We start from the raw sequence: 18,826 nt of genomic DNA, 5'->3' as shown, positions 1-18,826 counted from the left end.
TAAAAATTATGATCAACAGCCGAAACCGGTGTGGCTCAATGGATAGAGCGTCGGCTTGGGGACTGAAGGGTCTCGGGTTCGATTCCGGTCAAGGGCATGTACCTTGGTTGCGGGCACATCCCCAGTAGGGGGTGTGCAAGAGGCAGCTGATCGATGACTCTCTCTCATCGATGTTTCTAACTCTCTATCTCTCTCCCTTCCTCTCTGTACAAAATCAATAAAATATATTTAAAAAAAAAATTATGATCAACAAATTCATATATATTAACAAGTGAATCAAAAAAGCTAAAGGAGTTCATCACCGCCAAAACAGAATCTAGGAAGAGGAAGAAGATAAAGTTAAAAATTATGAACAACAAATAAGTAACTATCAACAAGTGAATCTAAAAACCAAGAGAATTAAAAAACCTGATGAACAATATTAACTGTTGAATATAATAGAATCAGAGGTATGGAAGGGGAGTGGACTGACGATTCTCAGGGAAAAAGAGAGTGGGGGGTGCAGGAAGAGACTGAACAAAAACTGTGCACCTCTGGATGAGGACAATGGGAAGTGGAACCTGGTGGAGGGGAACAATGGAGAGAAAAAAATAGGAACATTTGTGATAATCTGAACAATAAAGATTTATTTAAAAAAATGATTTATTTAAAAAAATGATTCTCTTTCATCATTGATATTCTATCTCTCCATCTCCCTTCTCTGAAATCAATAAAAATATATTTTTAAAAAAAGAAGAAAAAAAGAAAAAGAAATGTAAGACAGAGTTAAACATTCTCTAGCCTCCAATAATCAGGATTAGTTTAGTTCAGTGATCCCCAAACCTGGTTCCACATCAAAATTGATTAGGGGGGATTGAAAAATACACATGCTTGGCCCAGACCCAGAGTTTCTGAATCAGAATCTGTAGAGTTAGAGCTTACTAGGATACATATGCTTGTTGGTGTGTTTGTTTTTTAAAGTTCCCATCATGATCCTAGTGATTACTTAGGTTTGGATAGCATTGGGTTAATCCACTTATTGTTATCTGTTATTACTGAGATGTGTTTTCTATAATTATTAAAGAGTAACCCCATTTAAATGTTTGCTTATTCAGAGCAGAAAGAGTGCTGGCTAAGTCAGTTTGTGAAAGGCAGAACTTTTTTTTTTTTTTTAGAGAAAAATTATAGACAGTATTTGTAAATGAACTATCTACACTTTGAATTACCTAATGCAACTTTGCCTCACTCTGCTCATATCATAAAACTGGACTGAACAAGAACATGGTCAGGTATAGAGCAGGATGGTATCTAAGCAGGAGCACAATGAGATATATTTGGCTTCTTTATTCTTCTTCTCCTCCCCTTCATTAATTTAGATGATCAAGAATAGAATGAGCTTCCTGGTGCTGGCACAAGCCATTATATTCAATTAATATTTGACAAAAGAGGCAAGAGGATACAATGCAGCCAAAACAGCTTCTTTAATAAATGGTGCTTGGAAATTTGGTCAGACACATGCAAAAAAATGAAACTAAATCACTAACTTACACCATACACAAAATGGCTAAAGGACTTGAATGTAAGCAATATCTTTGTAGATACATGTTGTAGCAATATCTTTACAGACACAGCTCCTAGGGCAAGAGAGACTAAAAAGAAAATAAACAAATGGGACTATATCAAAACAAAAAGCTTCTGCACAAAGCAACAAGAAAGCCCACTGCATGGGAGGATATATTTGTCAATGTTATCTCTGATAAGGGTTTAATCCCCAACATTTACAGGGAACTCATACAACTTAACAAAAAGAAGATAAACAATATAATTTAAAAAAATGGGCAAAGGACCTAAATAGACACTTCTCAGAAGAGGACATTCATAAAGCCAAAAGATACATGAAAACATGCTCAAAGTCACTAATCATCAAAGAGATGCAAATCAAAACAATAACCACCTCACGCCTGTCAGAATGGCTATCATCAACAAATCAACAAATGACACGTGCTGGAAAGGATGTGGAGGAAAAGGAACCCTCGTGCAGTGCTGGTGGGAATGCAGACTGGTGCAGCCGCTGTGGAAAACAGTATGGCGTTTCTTCAAAAATTTAAAAATGGAACTGCCATTTGACCCAGTAAAACCACTTCTAGGAACATATCACAAGAAAATAGAAATACCAGTCAGAAATGATATATGTACCCCTGTGTTCATAGCAGCACAATTTACAATAGCAAGGATTTGGAAACAGTCTAAATGCCCATCAGCAGATGAGTAGATTAGAAAACTATGGTACATCTACACAATAGAATAGTATGCTTCTATAAAAAAGAAGGAATTCTTACCATTTGCAGCAGCATGGATGGAACTGGAGAGCATTATGCTAAGTGAAATAAGCCAGGCAGTGAAAGAAAAATACCACATGATCTCACTCATTTATGGATAATAGAGAACATTATAACCTGATGTATAAAAAGATAGATACAGAGAAGCATCGAACAGACTGTCAAATTACAGTGGGAAGGCTGGGGAGTATTGGTGGGGGGGAGGTAAGAGATCAACAGAAAGACTTGTATGCATGCATATACGCATAACTAATGGACACAGAAACAGGGGTAGGGGGTGGGGTGAGAGCATGTGCTGGGGGTAGGGGAGGCTGGAGGAAGGTCAATGGGGCAAAAAAAGGAGACATGTATTACTATTTGTAATACTTTAAACAATAAAATAAAATTTAAAAAATTTTTAAGGGGACACATACATTCAGACCATATCAAATTGTTTTAATATGTGTTACATCCACAAGTTTGTTCATTTAAGACACTTAAAGGATATACAATAAAAAGTATTTTTAAAAAGTACAAAAAAAAAGAAAAAAAAGAAAAAAAGAATAGAATGAGCCTGGGTGGGAGATGCTGCTTCCAGGTCCATGAAGTTCTTACTCACCACTGTAATTGTTGGGAAGCTGGTGCTTGGACTTAACCTTCTCCATTGCAGTGCTGAAAGCCTATAAGCAGCAAAACAGAGCAGAGCAGGGCTTTTAGTCATTGTCATCAAAATCCCTCCCTCTACCTGTACACACCACACCTGACCTCATCCACTCTGTGAGTTCCCATTTCCACTGCCACAAACCTAAAGCAGCCTGTAGGAAAATCTTGGGGACTAACAAGTGCAGCACCACAGTCTGTTAGAACATGGACGAGAACCAAGTAGAGGAAAAATGGAAAGAAAACCAACAGGCAGAAGCTCTTATAGTTAATAAAAAATTGATTTTAAAAAAGATACAAACACATTGCTTTTTCTGTTGATCGGATTAAATGGTCAATTCCTATACAATGCTTACTATTGTATCTGGCACATAGAAGACATTTGTCTGTTTTAAAGAAACTCATCTCTCCTAGAGTTTGGAATTACCATATCCAGTGTCTTTCTTTTTTTTAAAGTTGATACAATTGGCAGTAATTACTTCATAAAAAAGATGGTAAAAATTTCTTAATCTCTAAGCCATTTTTCTTCATAAATTATATTTGCAGCTTCTATTTCCAGAGCCAAAGGCCTTCTATCTTATCATATTTTATACCTGGAGAGGTCCTTATGGGAAACTTCCCTGTACTCCCTTGTCCAAGAACTTGGAAATAAAATAAATGAGATAAATTATCTACTGATGAATAGCTTAAGAATAGCTGCCATACACAAAATAGATAAAAATCAGCTCTCTCTCAAAGTCCCTTTAAATGTCAGTATGTGTTTCAGGATGAGAAATCAATTAGGCAAGGCTTTTGAGTTAAATTGGAAAGAAATCTATAACTTAACCAGCAGCAATAACTTAGAGGAATGTGTGGATACCAGGCAGATGGTCTGCAAGAAGTTTGGAAAAGTGGAATTTGGAAGTCTTTCCAGCTCTGTCCACAATTGACCAATGCCTAAATGGAAGGGTGCCGCTAGTGTGTTCCTTATTCTGTGACATACTGCCTGGCACAAGGTAGATACACAATAAATATTTGTTAAATAACCATATGAACGACTACCATTACCTTTTACAGATACTCAGCTCCAACCAGTAGTCTTTGTCACCATGAAATACTGGTGAACACAAGTATTTCAGTCAGCTGTGAAGTATTTCTCACTGAATGTAAGTATCACCCTATTGTGAGTTTAGTGTAGGCTGGTCTTCCTGCATCAGGTCAACTCTGAATGTCTGACAAATCCGTTTTCTGAAATGTAGGGACTTGCCCCTGTAGGTAAGGCCCCTGTGAGAAATGTGTAAGTTGCCCTCTGATCTTTCTGAACACACACCCCTCACTGAGAGATGTATTTATCAGAAGGCCAGAGGGTATACATATGTGTGCACACACATCATGCCTCCACATGGATGTAATGTATTGTTGATATTGAAACAAACCTGAAGGGGTGGTCCATGTTAGGGTGTAGTGTCAGTTACTGTGTAAGATCATCCTCTCCTTTGAGTTACAGAACTGAGAGATGTGTCATCTCTCCATTTATTTTTTTCCTGTTTTTCTGTAGTGGTTCAGAACACAGGTTTTTGGCACAGACAGACCAGGTTGGAATCTTGGTTTGGCCATTTGACTAGCTGTGTGTAGTTTTCATTTGTAAAATGGAGAAGACAATAGTGGTCTCACCGCAGGTTTATGGGGAGAGAATGGAATGTGACAGCTACTTAGCACTGTACTTGGCTGATGCAAAACACGGCAGCTATTTTTATTATTAGCCCTCAGACTGTGACTAGTCTTTCTGCTTTTGTTGGAACTGCCATGTACATTTTTATTGTAGGTTGGGAAGAATGAACTTTTCTAGACATGGTTTATTCTTCTTGTAGGGATATGGTACTTCATGAATAGTTCAGAGATATAACCAGGGCCCAATCATAGTCCTCTGCTTGGGGGGAACTGGTGAATTTCATTTGAAGGACAGGCTGATTCATTTTGTCAAGAAGGCAGGCTACCTCACAGAGTAATTGGCCACCATGTTCTATGGATGCGTTGCAGAGGTATGCTGGTGCCGGCTGATACTGGCTTACAAGAGCTCATTGTTCAGGTACCCTCTCACCTCCACCGTCAGTGATGTCACATTGATCATTTGAAGTCAGCAGGGGAAATCAGCAGACACTACAAACCTCCTTGTGTCTAGTCAGGCAGCAAAAGGAATAAGAACCTTTACACTTGTTCAAGGAAAGAGCAAGCTGGAACCAATACGTCTGTTTTCTTGTACAAGGAGAAAAAGTGGCAACAACCCACATAGAGACAGGCTGGGGGTGGGAAAGAGGACTAATGTTCAGAGCCACGCTCTGGGCTAGGCCCTCAGAAGGCCCTTTATACCCAGAACCCAGACACGTGCCTGGAAAATCACACTAGCACTTTGATGCTGCTGTTGACAGAATCAGAAACCTATGTCTTCAAAACCTAGTGTAAGGTGCTGTACCTTATCTCATTTCTTTTTTAGTCTTTAACATCATGAAAGTCCTTCTGGAAAATGCCAGCTAAGTGGGAATAAAGCAAAGAGATAGTACTCTAAGGGCAGAACAGTACCGCAATATATACTAATTATGCTGAATATGTCAGTGACCTATTCACATGTGAGAAACTCAGCTGATCTGGCCACTCAAAAACAAAGAGCTGAGATGAAGTGAAATCAAAAGGCACTCAAACACACAGACACAGTCCCCTACACCACAGCTGATTTCCCTCTGAAGCCACCTTTAGGCGAATTAAGAAACAATAGGATGAATTTGAGGACAGTACTTGGACATGGCAAAAGTAGTCAGATACACCCTTGCTGTTAAAAAATTAATCTAATTGGAAAAAAGATAACAAACAATTCACTTAATTTAGTATTCAGTTCAGAACTCAGTGAACCTTATCCCATTACAGCTAATATAACAATTAACTTTCATAGAGGACTTACTGTACATGAGGGAGTGTTTTCAGTGTTTTACATGTTTTAACTCCTCGCATTGAGCAGAATTCTCACAACTGCTCCCGAAGATGGTGATTATCACCCCCATATTAAAGCTAAGGACTTGCCCAAGGATGTTGATGGAAGAGGAAAAGACAAAGAATTTGTTTTAAATTTCAATGACAGTTTGATAGCTGAGTGGAAATGAGAGAGGGTTGGTGCTGTGGATCTGAAGTTGGCTCAGAAGATAGGACTCCGCAGAAGTTATGGCAGAAATGTAAGGATAGTTGTGTGCTTGGAAGAAGAAAGAAGAAAGGGGAGCATAGGATCCTACACTGGAATTAGGAATTTGCTTACCTTTAAGGACCAAAGGGAAGAATAAGTGCCAACGAAGAAAAAAAGTGAAGCAAGATAGTGGGTTAAACATAGTTTCTCTAATGCCATTCTAATGTCTCATACTAATATAGGAAGGCCTGAGGTGGACAATTTACGAAAGTTAAATTTCACCAAGTCAGAAAAATCACCATGCCATACAGCTTAGCCCCGTGTCTTACATGATTACTAAACAGATTTGAATGAATGAATGAATGAATGAATGAACTGTAAGACATTTCTAAGATATTAACTTACCTTGTGTTTGTCCTGGTCTGTAGGAAAGATCACAAAGTTTATACTCAGTTGTTTTTCAGGATAATGTTTGGCAAACTCTAAAACTTCGTCAAACATAATCTGTGCTACTCTATTGTTGTTAATACCAATGCCTCCAGTCCCAAGAGCAGGAAAGGAAATGGAAGTTATATGTAGGTCTAGGCATTTTTCCAAACACTTCTTCACTGCACATTTCAATCTCTGTAGCAAAAACACAATTTTAAGGTCAGCCTTCAAGTCAAAACTTACCCCTTGATCCTGCCCATATTTCACAATGCTAATCTCCACTCTCCCCCAGGATCATGTCCATGCCTCCTCAGAGAGCAGAAAAGGTCCCACTCCATCGGGAACCCATTATAGCTATAAGGTTAAATGATGATAAATGAAAAGGCTGAAGAAATTGAAGTGATGGACTGGTCCTTTTTGTGCTCTTCAGGGCCTTTGGGCACCATGATTTCTCCCAGCTTATGTAGTCTTGCTGACCTGCCCAGGTCAGAGAGCCAATCATCAGTTTATCCCCACTCATCTGTCACTTCCAGGTCAACATAAAGAGCTCTTGGAGTTTAATAAAGGAGATAGAGGTTAAAATGAATACGCAGCATTTATTCAAAGTCTTTTAAGGTCTGCCATGTATTTCTCCTAGTATACTTGGCAGATTTAAACTTTCTATCAATGTTTCAACATCCAAATGAATACTAATACAGGAAGGTTGTCTAAATACTAATACAGGAAAACTGAGAAATAGAGATGATAGGGATTACAGGGCCCTCTAGCCAAGAAAGAACCAGAAATGGTGACAAAACAAAGACAAAGAAAGGCAGATGGGAAGACACCACAGGAAATAGATCTGACTAGAATGGTGCTATAAGGGAAATCCAGGTCCTCCTGGAACTTAACAGTTGGAAGGAAACAGAGAGAGGCAGACTCCCAGGCCCACTTAGGAAAAGGCTTACAGGGTACAGTGTGGTGAGGTGAATGGTGTGCAGACGGATGTTTCTATGCCTATTTGAGGTAAACTCACTTACATTTAGACATGTGTTATGTAATATTTTAGATTAAACTTCTTAAGATAACTTATTAAGACAACAACAGCCCTAGCCGATTTGACTCAGTGGATAGAGCGTTGGCCCGTGGACTGAAGAGCCTTAGGTTTGATTCAGGTCGAAGCACATACCTAGGTTGCAGGTTTGATCCCTGGTTGTGGTTAGGGTGTGTGTGGGAGGCAACCAATTGTTGTGTCTCTCTCACATCAATGTTTCTCTCTCCCCCTTCCTTCCACTCTTTCTAAAAATCAATGGAAAAATATCTTCGGGTGAGGATTAACAACAACAACAAAAAAGACAACAAAATTATTCAGTATTTCAAATTTTCACAGGTGTAATAGAAAATGGGGATTATACAATCTGATAACATTTCATTAATGTAATGATTCGATAGAAATTCGACAGAGACTTTCAAGCTACAAAACAAAAAGATAAATTTATTTTGAGCTTACCTGATCCGAGTGATATGTTGAAAACCACAACACATGGAATACATACTGACAGGCCAATTTAAATCCTTTTGTGACCAGTACTAACTGGGAATTTTGAGATGTCTGCTGCTTTTTTTTGAGAAATTCCACTTCTATTTCTTGTCCTGCTTGTCGTAGAATTGATTGCGATACAGGACCATTTTCAAACTTCCAATTAAATACAGAATTAACAATTACATCTGTCTGAAAAAGGAAAAAATGGACAGGATTCCTTTTCAAATTACTTTTTGTCAAATGACTAATTTTAGTCTTTAATTCCCTGAAGAGTTTTGAAAAATATTTCTGAAGATCCTAAGTCCACAAAGTATCATTTAATAATGGATAGAATCTCTTTATCTCCAAAGAGTGATCATATGATTAATCTGTTTATCCTATTCAGTAATTAGGCAAAGTGTGTGAATGATACAATTTTTACTGCAAACATCTATCATCCCCTTGCTGGTGTATCCTTCCCATATTTCCAGATTCTGCACATTCACTGTGACTTATTTTAAGCTTTATCAATGAGTGGTTTCATTCCTTGCCCCACTGTCATCTCTTTTTTCTATTTTTGTGTGAATTTTCTGTTTTGTTTTACACAGAGTGGAAATAAAATTTCTCAGGAAATTTTCGCCTATTTTGTTTAAAGGTGAGTAGTACATAGTTAAAGAAAGTACAAATGAGACAAAAAAGTCTTCAGTGAAAAGTAGGCCTCCATCTTGGTGGGGTCCTCATATCTGCTACTCACACACCTATCCTATAAATTTTTCATCTGTCCTTTCAGAAATAGATTGCACAGCCTGGCTGGCATGGCTCAGAGGTTGAGCATCGACCTATGATCCAGGAGGCCATGGCACATGCCAGGGTTACGAACTCTATCCCTAGTGTGGGGTATACAGGAGGTAGCTAATCAATGGTTCTCTCTCATCATTGATATTTATATCTCTTTCTTCCTCTCCTTTCCTCTCTGTTAAAAAAAAGAAATAGATTGTATATTCACTTGGGCTGTATTTTAAGTAATATCACCTAGTTAGCTCTAAGAACTGTGCTAACAGAGTTGTATCCTTTTCCTCCCCTCATGCCCAAATCCCCTTAAATCACCCTGATGGTTTTGGCTCCCTTTGTGGGTAACTTGGGTATTTCTCATGGATGTTAATGAATGCATCACTTTGAAAGTACAATCAGAATTTGCAATTTGGGGATACTGCTTCCTTTTTGAATTTCAAGGTTCCTAATGTTTTTGGCAATAAATAATACAATAAAACTTTAGTTAAATGAAAAGTTATTTAACAAGGATGCTTCCACTTTAATTTTAAATTGACATATTAATGACATCAAGTAAATACAGTGGAACCTCAGCTCTTCAACTTAATTCATTCCAGAAGACTGCTCAAGAAGCAATTTGTTTGAAAACTGAATAATTTTTCCCAATAGAAATAATGTAAATTAATCTGTTCCAGACGCCCAAATGATTTCCTGTGTTACCCTTTCTTATATACAGTACATGTCTAAGCTCTATTGTTGTTCTCATAACTTTCTTTTCACTTTGCTGCTATCACTAACCTTCTTAGAACCCATGAGACTTACTGTACATAACCTATATGATAAAAGGCTAATATGCAAGTCAACCAACGGTGGAATGACGGGTCACTATGATGCTCACTGACCACCAGGGGTCAGATGCGCAATGCAGGAACTGCCCCCAGTGGTCAGTGCGCTCCCACAGTGGGAGCGCCACTCAGCCATGGCTGGTGAACAAAGTGGCGGTGGCTAAAGCCTCTCGCTCCACTGCAGCAGCGCTAAGGATGTGCGACTGACAGCTTAGGCCCGCTCCCCACAGGACATCCCCTGAGGGCTCATAGACTGTGAGAGGGTGCAGGCCAGGCTGAGGGACTCCCCGAGTGCATGAATTTTGTGCACTAGGCCTCTAGTTTAATAAGCAGCAACAAAAACAAAAAACACACATAATAATCACAGTTCAATTTCCTGAGATGTTAATAACTCAAGGTTTAGCAGTAAACTGACTCATACTCATGCAATCTCTTCTTTGTCACCTGACAAATGTGTGACTGATCATACATGTATCAGCATGAGAGAGTTTTAGAAACGAAGTTTTGTTTGACAACCAAGACATTTTTCATGAACAAGTTGTTCTAGAATCGAATTGTTCAAGAACTGAGGTTTGGCTGTATTGCATTTTGTGGGCATCCCCTCAATCTCTTGTCTTGCAGGCAGTATATGGTATTTTTTCATGTAGGATTAAGTCTGTTTGATTGCAGCCACCGGAGAGTCTAAAATGTGACATTATTGATCCAGAGAAGAAAAAGAATTCTCTGTTGCAGTTCCTGCTACCCGTTTCCTCCTTTACTTACTCATCAATATTTTGCTCAACACCTAGAAGCAGGCCCAGACTGGGGTTCGGGGCTACAGAGATGAACAAGCCATGATCCCCATCCTCAAGATACTCTACGCCTAACAGGGGAGCTGCACTAACCCAGAAATACTTAAGTTCACTGCTATCCTGACTCTCTCTCCTTTGTGCCCAAGGAATCCTGGCTAAATGCTAAGTCACACTTTATATCATCCATGGCCCGTGGCACAGAGCCATATACTCAGAATACAACTTATAGCCCCACCTGGTCCAGCCCATTATTCTCTATCTATTATTCTCCTTATCTCTCTAATCAAGTCATTCTAACAGGCCACACCTCCTGCCAATTCATATCTATAACAACTTGAGATCAGATCCAAAATACACATCTTCTGAAGTAATCTTTCTTGGTCCACCACACTCTTTTGTCACAAATTGACCTACTCTTAAATATTATGAATTCACTGTATTAATGAATACATTGTTTACTATGGGTAGGTGGCTTTAGAAATGTTCAGATGGTTTGTCTCACAATGAGATTTTTCAAATAGAGAATTTTTTTTTTAACATAAAAAGAGTAGAACAGATCTTAAGTTCCTTGGAATCAAAGATTGTTTTATTTCCTCATGGTGCCTAAGAATAATAGCAATAATAGTTATAAATACTTGTCATGTGCCAAAAATTATTCTAAGCATTTTATGTGTATTAATTCCAATTCTAAGATATGTCTTATTATTATCCTCATTTTTCAGGTGAGAAAATTGAGGATCAAAAGATAAACTAGATTCATGCCACCCTGCTAGTAAATGGCTAGTATTCAAATCCAGATGGTCTGTCCCTAAAGTCCATACTCTTAACCTTCACAAGATTAAACAGTGCTTAAAATAGTTTATACTCAAAACATACTTGATAGGTAATAAACAATTCAGGGATCCCCTTTGGCAGTGCAAGAATAGAGGAACAAAGACTTACCTGCTGTAGTTCAATGTGTCCTTGGACAATCTGGAGAGTCACTCTGTTCACAACCATCGTTTTGAAAGGAAGGATGGCTCCCTGACTCACTGAGGACCCCAGCTCGTTATTCCCTAGAATGAATTCTGAAGCAGTTTTAAAGGAAGCAACAGTGGGGTCCTCATTGCTTACCAGATGAATTTCTCTTAATTTACTGGCCGGTTGCCTCCCTTGGAAATAAAGCTTGATAGTTTCCACAATGATCTTTGTACACAAATCCAGAGGGAACCGGAAAATCCCAGAGCTGAGGGCTGGAATTGCTACTGTCTCAGGAAATGAATAGTCAGAGGTGACACAATTCAGAATACTTCTTATGGCTTTTTGCAGATCAGCTTTACATCTCTCAGCATCCCTCTCCTCCCACCGAGGCCCAACGGCATGGACAATGAACTTGCAGGGAAGTTTCCCTGGTCTTGTGACAGCAACCTCACCAGTTGGTATTTTACCATATTTGAAAATAAACCTATCACTCTCCTCTTGGATTTGTTGGCCGCCAGCTTTCACCAGGGCCTGCGCCAGGCCTCCTCCATGTCTAAGTTCTTCATTGGCTGCATTCACCACAACATCAACAGCATGTCTGGTGAGGTCATCCTTCCAGACAGATAGCTCTAGTCCCGCAGTCAGCCTTTTTCTGAAGACTTGGTGAGGCACACTGTTACTTTCCCGGGCTGGAGAGACCAGGGTAGAGACACAGCCAAATTTATTCCGGAGGACTTCACACAGCAGACTCTCATTATTTTGTAAAAATTTGAAGTCATTGTAATTAATGGGTATTTGCCAACTACAGTTTTCTCCAAGAATGTCAGTCTCTGGAATAGGAGAGATTAAAAAAAAAAAATAATAATAAAATCAAGAAATGGGTAAAAGTTCCTTTGAAAAGAATGTAATTCCACTTCACATCAGAAAACTAAGTGTCCCATATACAAAAGAGAGAAGAACTTCCTCTATCCCTCTCCCTGATTATCTTTCTCACCTAGATATGTAATTAGATCAAGAATGTCCAAGATTTTTCAATGGTAAATCAGCCATGAAGAACTTACTCTAGTGTCTGGCATACAGTAAATACTCCATAAGTGGTAGTTACACTCCCATGATACAATGATGGTGGTGAGAAAACTATGTGTATGGGAGCTCATGAATTTTTAAATCTGCATTAAAATGGCGAGTTTGGGAAGAACTACACTTAAGGCACAAATATAGGAAAGGATTCAATTATGAGTCAAAAATAAGTGGAGGCTTTATTGGTAACTTGTTTGCTTAATCTTAGTGCCTTAGTCTGTGCTCTCTTACTAGTAGAAGCAGACTCTGAGGTAAAGGTTTAAATGTAAGTTTATTTGGGAGCTGATCCTAGAAAACACCAGGGGTATGAGATGGGAGGGCAGAGTGGGAAAGTAAGACAGAAAAGGGAAGGAAATGAGTGAAGGATGTGTTATGAAGCAAATTAAGCAGAATTCCACAGGGGGATAGTGTGTCTCAGAGTAATACCACCAGAAGGGAAAGGAGCTAGGATATTCATCCAACCTCGTATCAGTCATTTGTCAAGGACGCTCTGTGGGGGGCATGGGCCAGCAAATGGGCGGAACATCATATTCTAGTTTCATGGAACAATTTTGGTGGAATTGAAACTGACTGACTAAAAATTATTGTATGTGGCAGATAAGTTGTGCAGTTCAGATCTGCACTCAATGTGGTTATGAAGGAGGGAACACGGTTAGCTGACAGCCTCCAGTTGTTAGCCCTCAGGATCCATTTTAGCTTTCCAGCCAGCATCACACTATTCCCAAGGTGGCCCCCATCAGTGGCTGATCACGGCCACTTATGTCCAATGTGGGACTCCCCTAAAGGGACATCTCAGGCTGCAGTTTGATGGCTCCGTCTGCCCAATCCGGCTTCATCTCTTTTCCTTTCCCTGAACCTTTTGCATTCCTAACTCCATCTCAGTTTCTGCTTCTTTGAGAACCTAACCTGTGACTGCATTTCATGGGACCTAAGACGTCATTATTGAATGCCACTGAGTAAGGAAAAACAATGCCAATTAACACGTGGCACATTACCAGTTGATAGAGTAGTTTCTTTCTTTCTTTTTTTTTTTTTTAAATATATTTTTTATTGATTTTAAACAGAGAGGAATTGAGAGGGATAGAGAGTTAGAAACGTCGATGAGAGAGAAACATTGACCAGCTGTCTCTTGCACACCCCCCACTGGGGACATGCCCACAACCAAGGTACATGCCCTTGACCGGAATCGAACCCAGGACCTTTCAGTCCGCAGGTCGACGCTCTATCCACTGAGCCAAACCGGTTTCGGCTGATAGAGTAGTTTCATTTAACAGATGTGAAAAACTGTGCGTCCTAAAATAGGTAAAATTAGTTATATTTTACTTCAGCTATATTTCTCATCTCAACTACCTAGAAAGACCTATGATAGCTTCAGTAAAAGCAGCAGCATGCATATATGCATAACCCATAGACACAGACAATAGTGTGGAGTGGGGCGGAGGCTGGGTGGAGGGGGGCAAAAAGAGGACACCTGTAGTACCATCAACAATTAAAAAAAAATAAAAAGTTAAATAAACAAATAGAAGAAGTAGCATGCACTAGCCAGATTCAATTAGCCTGCACTTTGGTAGAAAATCTCAAGTGGGCCACCCTTAGGATTAGGCAGGTTCCACTTGTCTCTTACAGCCCTTACTGAGCAAGGGACCATCAGTTGGTCGCCTCTTCTGATCAATTCCTCGGGCTGTGGTCAGAAGAGTCTTACATTACTGTATGTGGCAGATAACGTGCAAAGAAGGGGATCAATGGGAGCCCTAAGAGAAGGTGCCTGCTGACGCACACTGCCCCTGAAGCAGTCCCCCAACTGAGGCACAGTCTGGGGTGCCTCAGGTCCTGCAATTACACACCTGAACACTTGCAGGGAATACAGTCTCCTTCTGCACTCCCCTTTCTCCACTGAGCACAGATATGAGTAAAGGCTTTCTGAAGCCAGTCTGTGAGTGAGATCCTACCTGATTTCTCATTGTAAGCTGCTGCTCCAGCATCCTGTGAAAAACATGATGAGAGTGGTTTTAAAAAAATTGAAACCGAATGACTACAGATCACTGATAACAGATACAGCCTAAAAATCACAAAGCAACAGGTACTCTGCTAAAAACCTTGGGTTTGAGGGGAAGGGGAACACCTACAGGTCGATCAATTTGTTTAATCTGTGTGCCTGATATACTTGAAATACTAACTATTCTAGCAAACACTGATCCTACCTCACTTCCTAGAGGCCAATCAATGCACTTCCAATTTAGGATAAGATGAAGGGTTAGAGATTAACACATAAAAAGGTCCAAAGGTCACAGCCCAAATTACCAAAACTTTCAGATAGGCCTCCAATTTCCAAAGGTTTGTGGGTTTTTCTGGATAGAACAGAAGACATGGAGAGACCTGAGAGTCATCAGCTACACCTTCCCAGCCACCAGTAAGGGCCCACTTTCAATTGCTTATTTCATGACCCAAGCCTGAAAGTAGAATTTTACGGTTGAAAAATTTCTCCATTTCTTTGTTTTTATTCTTCCTCTATAATCCTCCTCCCCCATCCCGCCATTCAGCAAAAGCAGAACTGCTGAATGAGTATATAGAATCAAAATGACATTGAGGTGTCACTTTTACAAATCATCCATCCTCAGGCTGCCTCTGTTGATTAGATTAGCATATTCTGGATTCCCTTTGTCTCACATGGTACAAGGAGAAACTTTAATTGGGCTATTAATACCAAAATGAGGACCCAGATTTCTTGCTATTATGGAACTATTCATGTGCTATTCAAAGTCCAGGTTTTATATATGTTTATATATAAGTGCCTTTACCTTAGAAAACTCCATCCTCTAGGACCCTGGGATCTTCAAATGTTTGTACCCTGTTTTGCTTTTCCAAGCATAGACTGCTGTTCCCAAATATGATGATCCACTTCTAGGAATGAATACAAAAGGATGCAGTAAGTACTGACCAGAGTCTTAGGGAATTTGGTACCATAGGAAAACTAAACATGATGATTTCTGGTCATGAGTAGGTTTTAGTTTTACTAGTGAAAAAGCACTATTGTTTTGCTGCCATAGTTACTGTTCACCTTCTATCCTTTGGCTTCAGGTTCCAACTGAAACCATGAAGGCAGTTCAGAGAAGGGAAAGGGACATTTGTGGGCTACAGCAGGGAGAGCTTTCTGGAGGTGAGGCTAGAACCAGACCTGGAAGGGTGGAACAGGTTTTCACAACTGGAAGAGGAGAATGATACCAAGTGGTAAGACTGAGCACAGCGTTCAAAAAAACCAACAAACAACAACATAAAAAAAAACAGGGAGGAAAAACCAGCCTTCTGTGTGAACATGAAGAACCCTGGAGAGTGTTTGAAGAAAGGGTTATAGTTTTGCCTGTCAAGGGTATGTGTACTGAATTTGTGACAAATTCTTGATCTAATAAGGGGAATATCTGGATAAAAATCAGAGACTCTGAAAAAACTATTTTAAAGATTTTCTATCTAATAGGTGGAAATGAAAATGCTTAATGACACAGTAGCCTACACTTGTTGTCCAGAGTTGGCAGCAGGCCTCTGAAATGATTTGTAATGCCTTTGTAATAGAAAAAAAAATTTGTGCAGCTATCTACAGCATCAGATCACTATTCTTCTTCCACGTCAGGAAAAACAGCAAGTTCAGTCCAATCGTCAAGTCCCAGGAAAGATGCATTTGTGCCTCCAGAGGGCACTGCTGTTTTCATAAAAGAAGTAAGTCTTTGCTTTCGATGGTGTTGCTCTTGTTTGTTTATTTTTTCCCCTTTAGGTAAGGCTTTAAAGGTGTAGAGATACACTTGAAGGGTGTGTGTGGGGGTATATATATGTCCAAAGAAATCAGGAGCAAGGAGCATTCTGCCCATAATACAGTCTCTTCAATTTTAATAATAACACCAATAGCAACAAAAGCCTTCCCAACTTTCCATCACTGGTTCCTACCGAGTTCTGTTCTCTGCACGGGAACATGAAGAAATGGACCCTCCTCTAGCCAACTGCCTGCTCAGCCCACTGCAGTGGGTTCCTGCCTCACCCCCAGTCCTCCTCTGCTCATCAGTGTCCTCCGTGCAGTTAACCTCAATAGACTCTCTTCTATATTTCATTGTGTCCCAAAACTCTGCTTTCTTAGCAGAAGCGAACCATCTTCACTTGGTTCTTTTGTTACCTTTCACTTTACCTTTACAGGATTCACCTTCCTATCCTCACCCGACTCCCTCCAAAGTCCATGCTTTCTCTCCTCGACTCCACAGTTTAATCAATGCTATATCATTTATTCACTCGAAATCTAGAATCTTCTCTTCTGTCCCATAAACAACCCATCAGTTAGGTCTAAACACCTAAGTCGCTTGCGCTCCTATCCTTCTTACCCATTGACCACTTCCCTTCAGGGCCTCAGGGCCTCTTGCCTGAGCTATGTCAACACAGTCTCTTTAAAAATTTAAATGTATTTAATTTTACATCTTAGTGTTTGAATCGGTATTATGTTTCCTGGTTCAAATTTAGAAGTGTGAAAGGCTCCCTCCTACTCCTAACTGCAGAATCATAAAGTCTATGCAGTTGTAATTCTGATAGTACTGCTGAATTGCTTTCCATAAACACTGACCCATGCCGAAACCGGTTTGGCTCAGTGGATAGAGCGTCAGCCTGCGGAATGAAAGGTCCTGGGTTTGATTCCGGTCAAGGGCATGTACGTTGGTTGCAGGCACATCCCCAGTGGGGGATTGCAAGAAGCAGCTGATCAATGTTCTCTCTCATCGATGTTTCTAGCTCTCTATCCCTTTCTCTTCCTCTCTGTAAAAAATCAATAAAATATATTTTAAAAAAAACTTCATCTCTGGCTTCTCTGCCTTCATTCATCCCTGCTTGCAAAAGTGTCCTCCACATGGTTGTCAACACCATCTTTCCAAAATGCACATCTGACAACTCTTCGGTTTCTTCCCACTGATCTTCAAGACTTTTCACCTGCTCACAACCCTTCCGGTTCTTCCCACTGATCTTCATGCCTTTCACTGTCTAGCCCCGTGTTGTATGTCCAGAGTGGGCCATTAGCCACAGGCAGCTTTTGAGCTCCTGAAGTGTGGCTAGTCCCACCTGAGATGTAAGTGTGAGATAAACACTGGATCACAAAGACTTAGAATGACAGAAAGTATGTAAAATATCTAATAAGCCAGTCAGACAAAGACAAGCAGCACACCATCTCATTCATATGTAGAATCTAAAGGACAAAATAAACACGAACAAAATAAATCCAGGGACATAGAAACATGGAACTGACAAGGGTGAAGGCCTGGTGGGGAGAAGGGGACAGGCTAGAATGGTTCCGTGAGGGGGAAAAAAAAATGGGTACATCTGTATAACTTTCAACAATAAAGGGAAATTTTGAAAATGTTTTTAACACTGATCACATGCTGGGTGATCAATTTAGGATATATATGATTACATTTAGAACCTACTGAGTTAAAGAACATCATTAAAATTGATTTCACTTGTTTATGAAAAATATGGCTCATAACATTTTAAACATTAAAATTAGATATTTGGTTCCATTGCATGTGTAGGGACAGCACTGATCTAGCCCCTTCCTCCATCATGCCCCTCAGCCATCTCCTCTCCTTCAAGGCCCCAGTGCTCTCTGTGCCTCAGATGCCCCACCATCCCCTCACCCCAGCCCCACCCCCACCTCTCTCTCTAAGATTTTGCTTCAAGTTCCCTCTCCGAGGCCTTCCAGAGGTTTGCTTCCCCAGTCCTCCTCCCTCGCCTACCCCGAGCGCATTCTCATCTTTATTCTCAGGGGCACCCGGTTCAGGCAGCGGGCCCGGCCCAGGAAGGAGGGCGGAAATCAGGAAGCGTCCGTCTGAGGGATCCAGGTGGAGGGAGGTGACTGGTGCAATGTCATAGCAGAAGTGGAACCACTTCAGATTTTTTTTTTTTTTTTTAATGCGTGTATTCACCTGAATTCGGGACGGGACTGGCACGTTAGCTGCACACAACAGTACTGGCAACGACAGTGAGAGTTGGGAGGCATCACAAGCTCAGGAGAAACTTCCTTTGACTTCAGCACCTGGCGGGTCTCACCCTCACATGGGCGGCCTGCCCCCCCCCCCCCCATTTTCCTCCTCCGCCCCCCCCCCCCCCCCGCTTTCCCCCCGCCCGAGCCCGAGCCCGCAGGAGGGGACGCGGCCGTCGGTCCCACCACCCGCCGCCCACCCCGGGGCCGGGACGGGAGCTACTCACCCGTGGCGGCGGGAGCGAAGGCTGCAGGGGGAGGAGGGGAGCGCCGTTCGGGGAACCGGGAGGGACTTCGGGGGAAAGCGAAACTGAAACTTTGCGCCGGGCGGGGCGGGGGC

At 40.8% G+C, this 18,826-nt stretch overlaps 1 protein-coding gene across 5 annotated transcripts in view; it reads right to left on the bottom strand.

Moving 5' to 3' along the window:
* PARP9 (poly(ADP-ribose) polymerase family member 9) overlaps positions 1 to 18,826 on the bottom strand; it is a 37,224-nt gene that overhangs the window by 18,145 nt on the left and 253 nt on the right. The window contains exons 1-7 of one of the 5 annotated variants that reach the window (XM_084871560.1): positions 18,710 to 18,824; positions 15,284 to 15,383; positions 14,330 to 14,468; positions 11,388 to 12,235; positions 8,027 to 8,248; positions 6,514 to 6,732; positions 2,917 to 2,977 (exon numbers count right to left, since the gene is read on the bottom strand). In XM_084871560.1, coding sequence (XP_084727686.1) covers positions 2,917 to 2,977; positions 6,514 to 6,732; positions 8,027 to 8,248; positions 11,388 to 12,235; positions 14,330 to 14,468; positions 15,284 to 15,298 — 1,504 coding nt within the window. In that variant the 5' untranslated portion in view covers positions 15,299 to 15,383; positions 18,710 to 18,824. Of the gene's footprint in view, positions 1 to 2,916; positions 2,978 to 6,513; positions 6,733 to 8,026; positions 8,249 to 11,387; positions 12,236 to 14,329; positions 14,469 to 15,283; positions 15,387 to 18,709; positions 18,825 to 18,826 lie in introns of those variants that run through there. The other 4 variants (XM_084871563.1, XM_084871562.1, XM_084871564.1 and 1 more) reach the window with 4 other exon arrangements.

Source organism: Pipistrellus hanaki, assembly GCF_964339955.1.
Source record: "Pipistrellus hanaki genome assembly, chromosome: 2".
Classification (NCBI taxonomy): Eukaryota; Metazoa; Chordata; class Mammalia; order Chiroptera; family Vespertilionidae; genus Pipistrellus; species Pipistrellus hanaki.
This window is presented reverse-complemented; position numbering and strand designations above follow the sequence as displayed.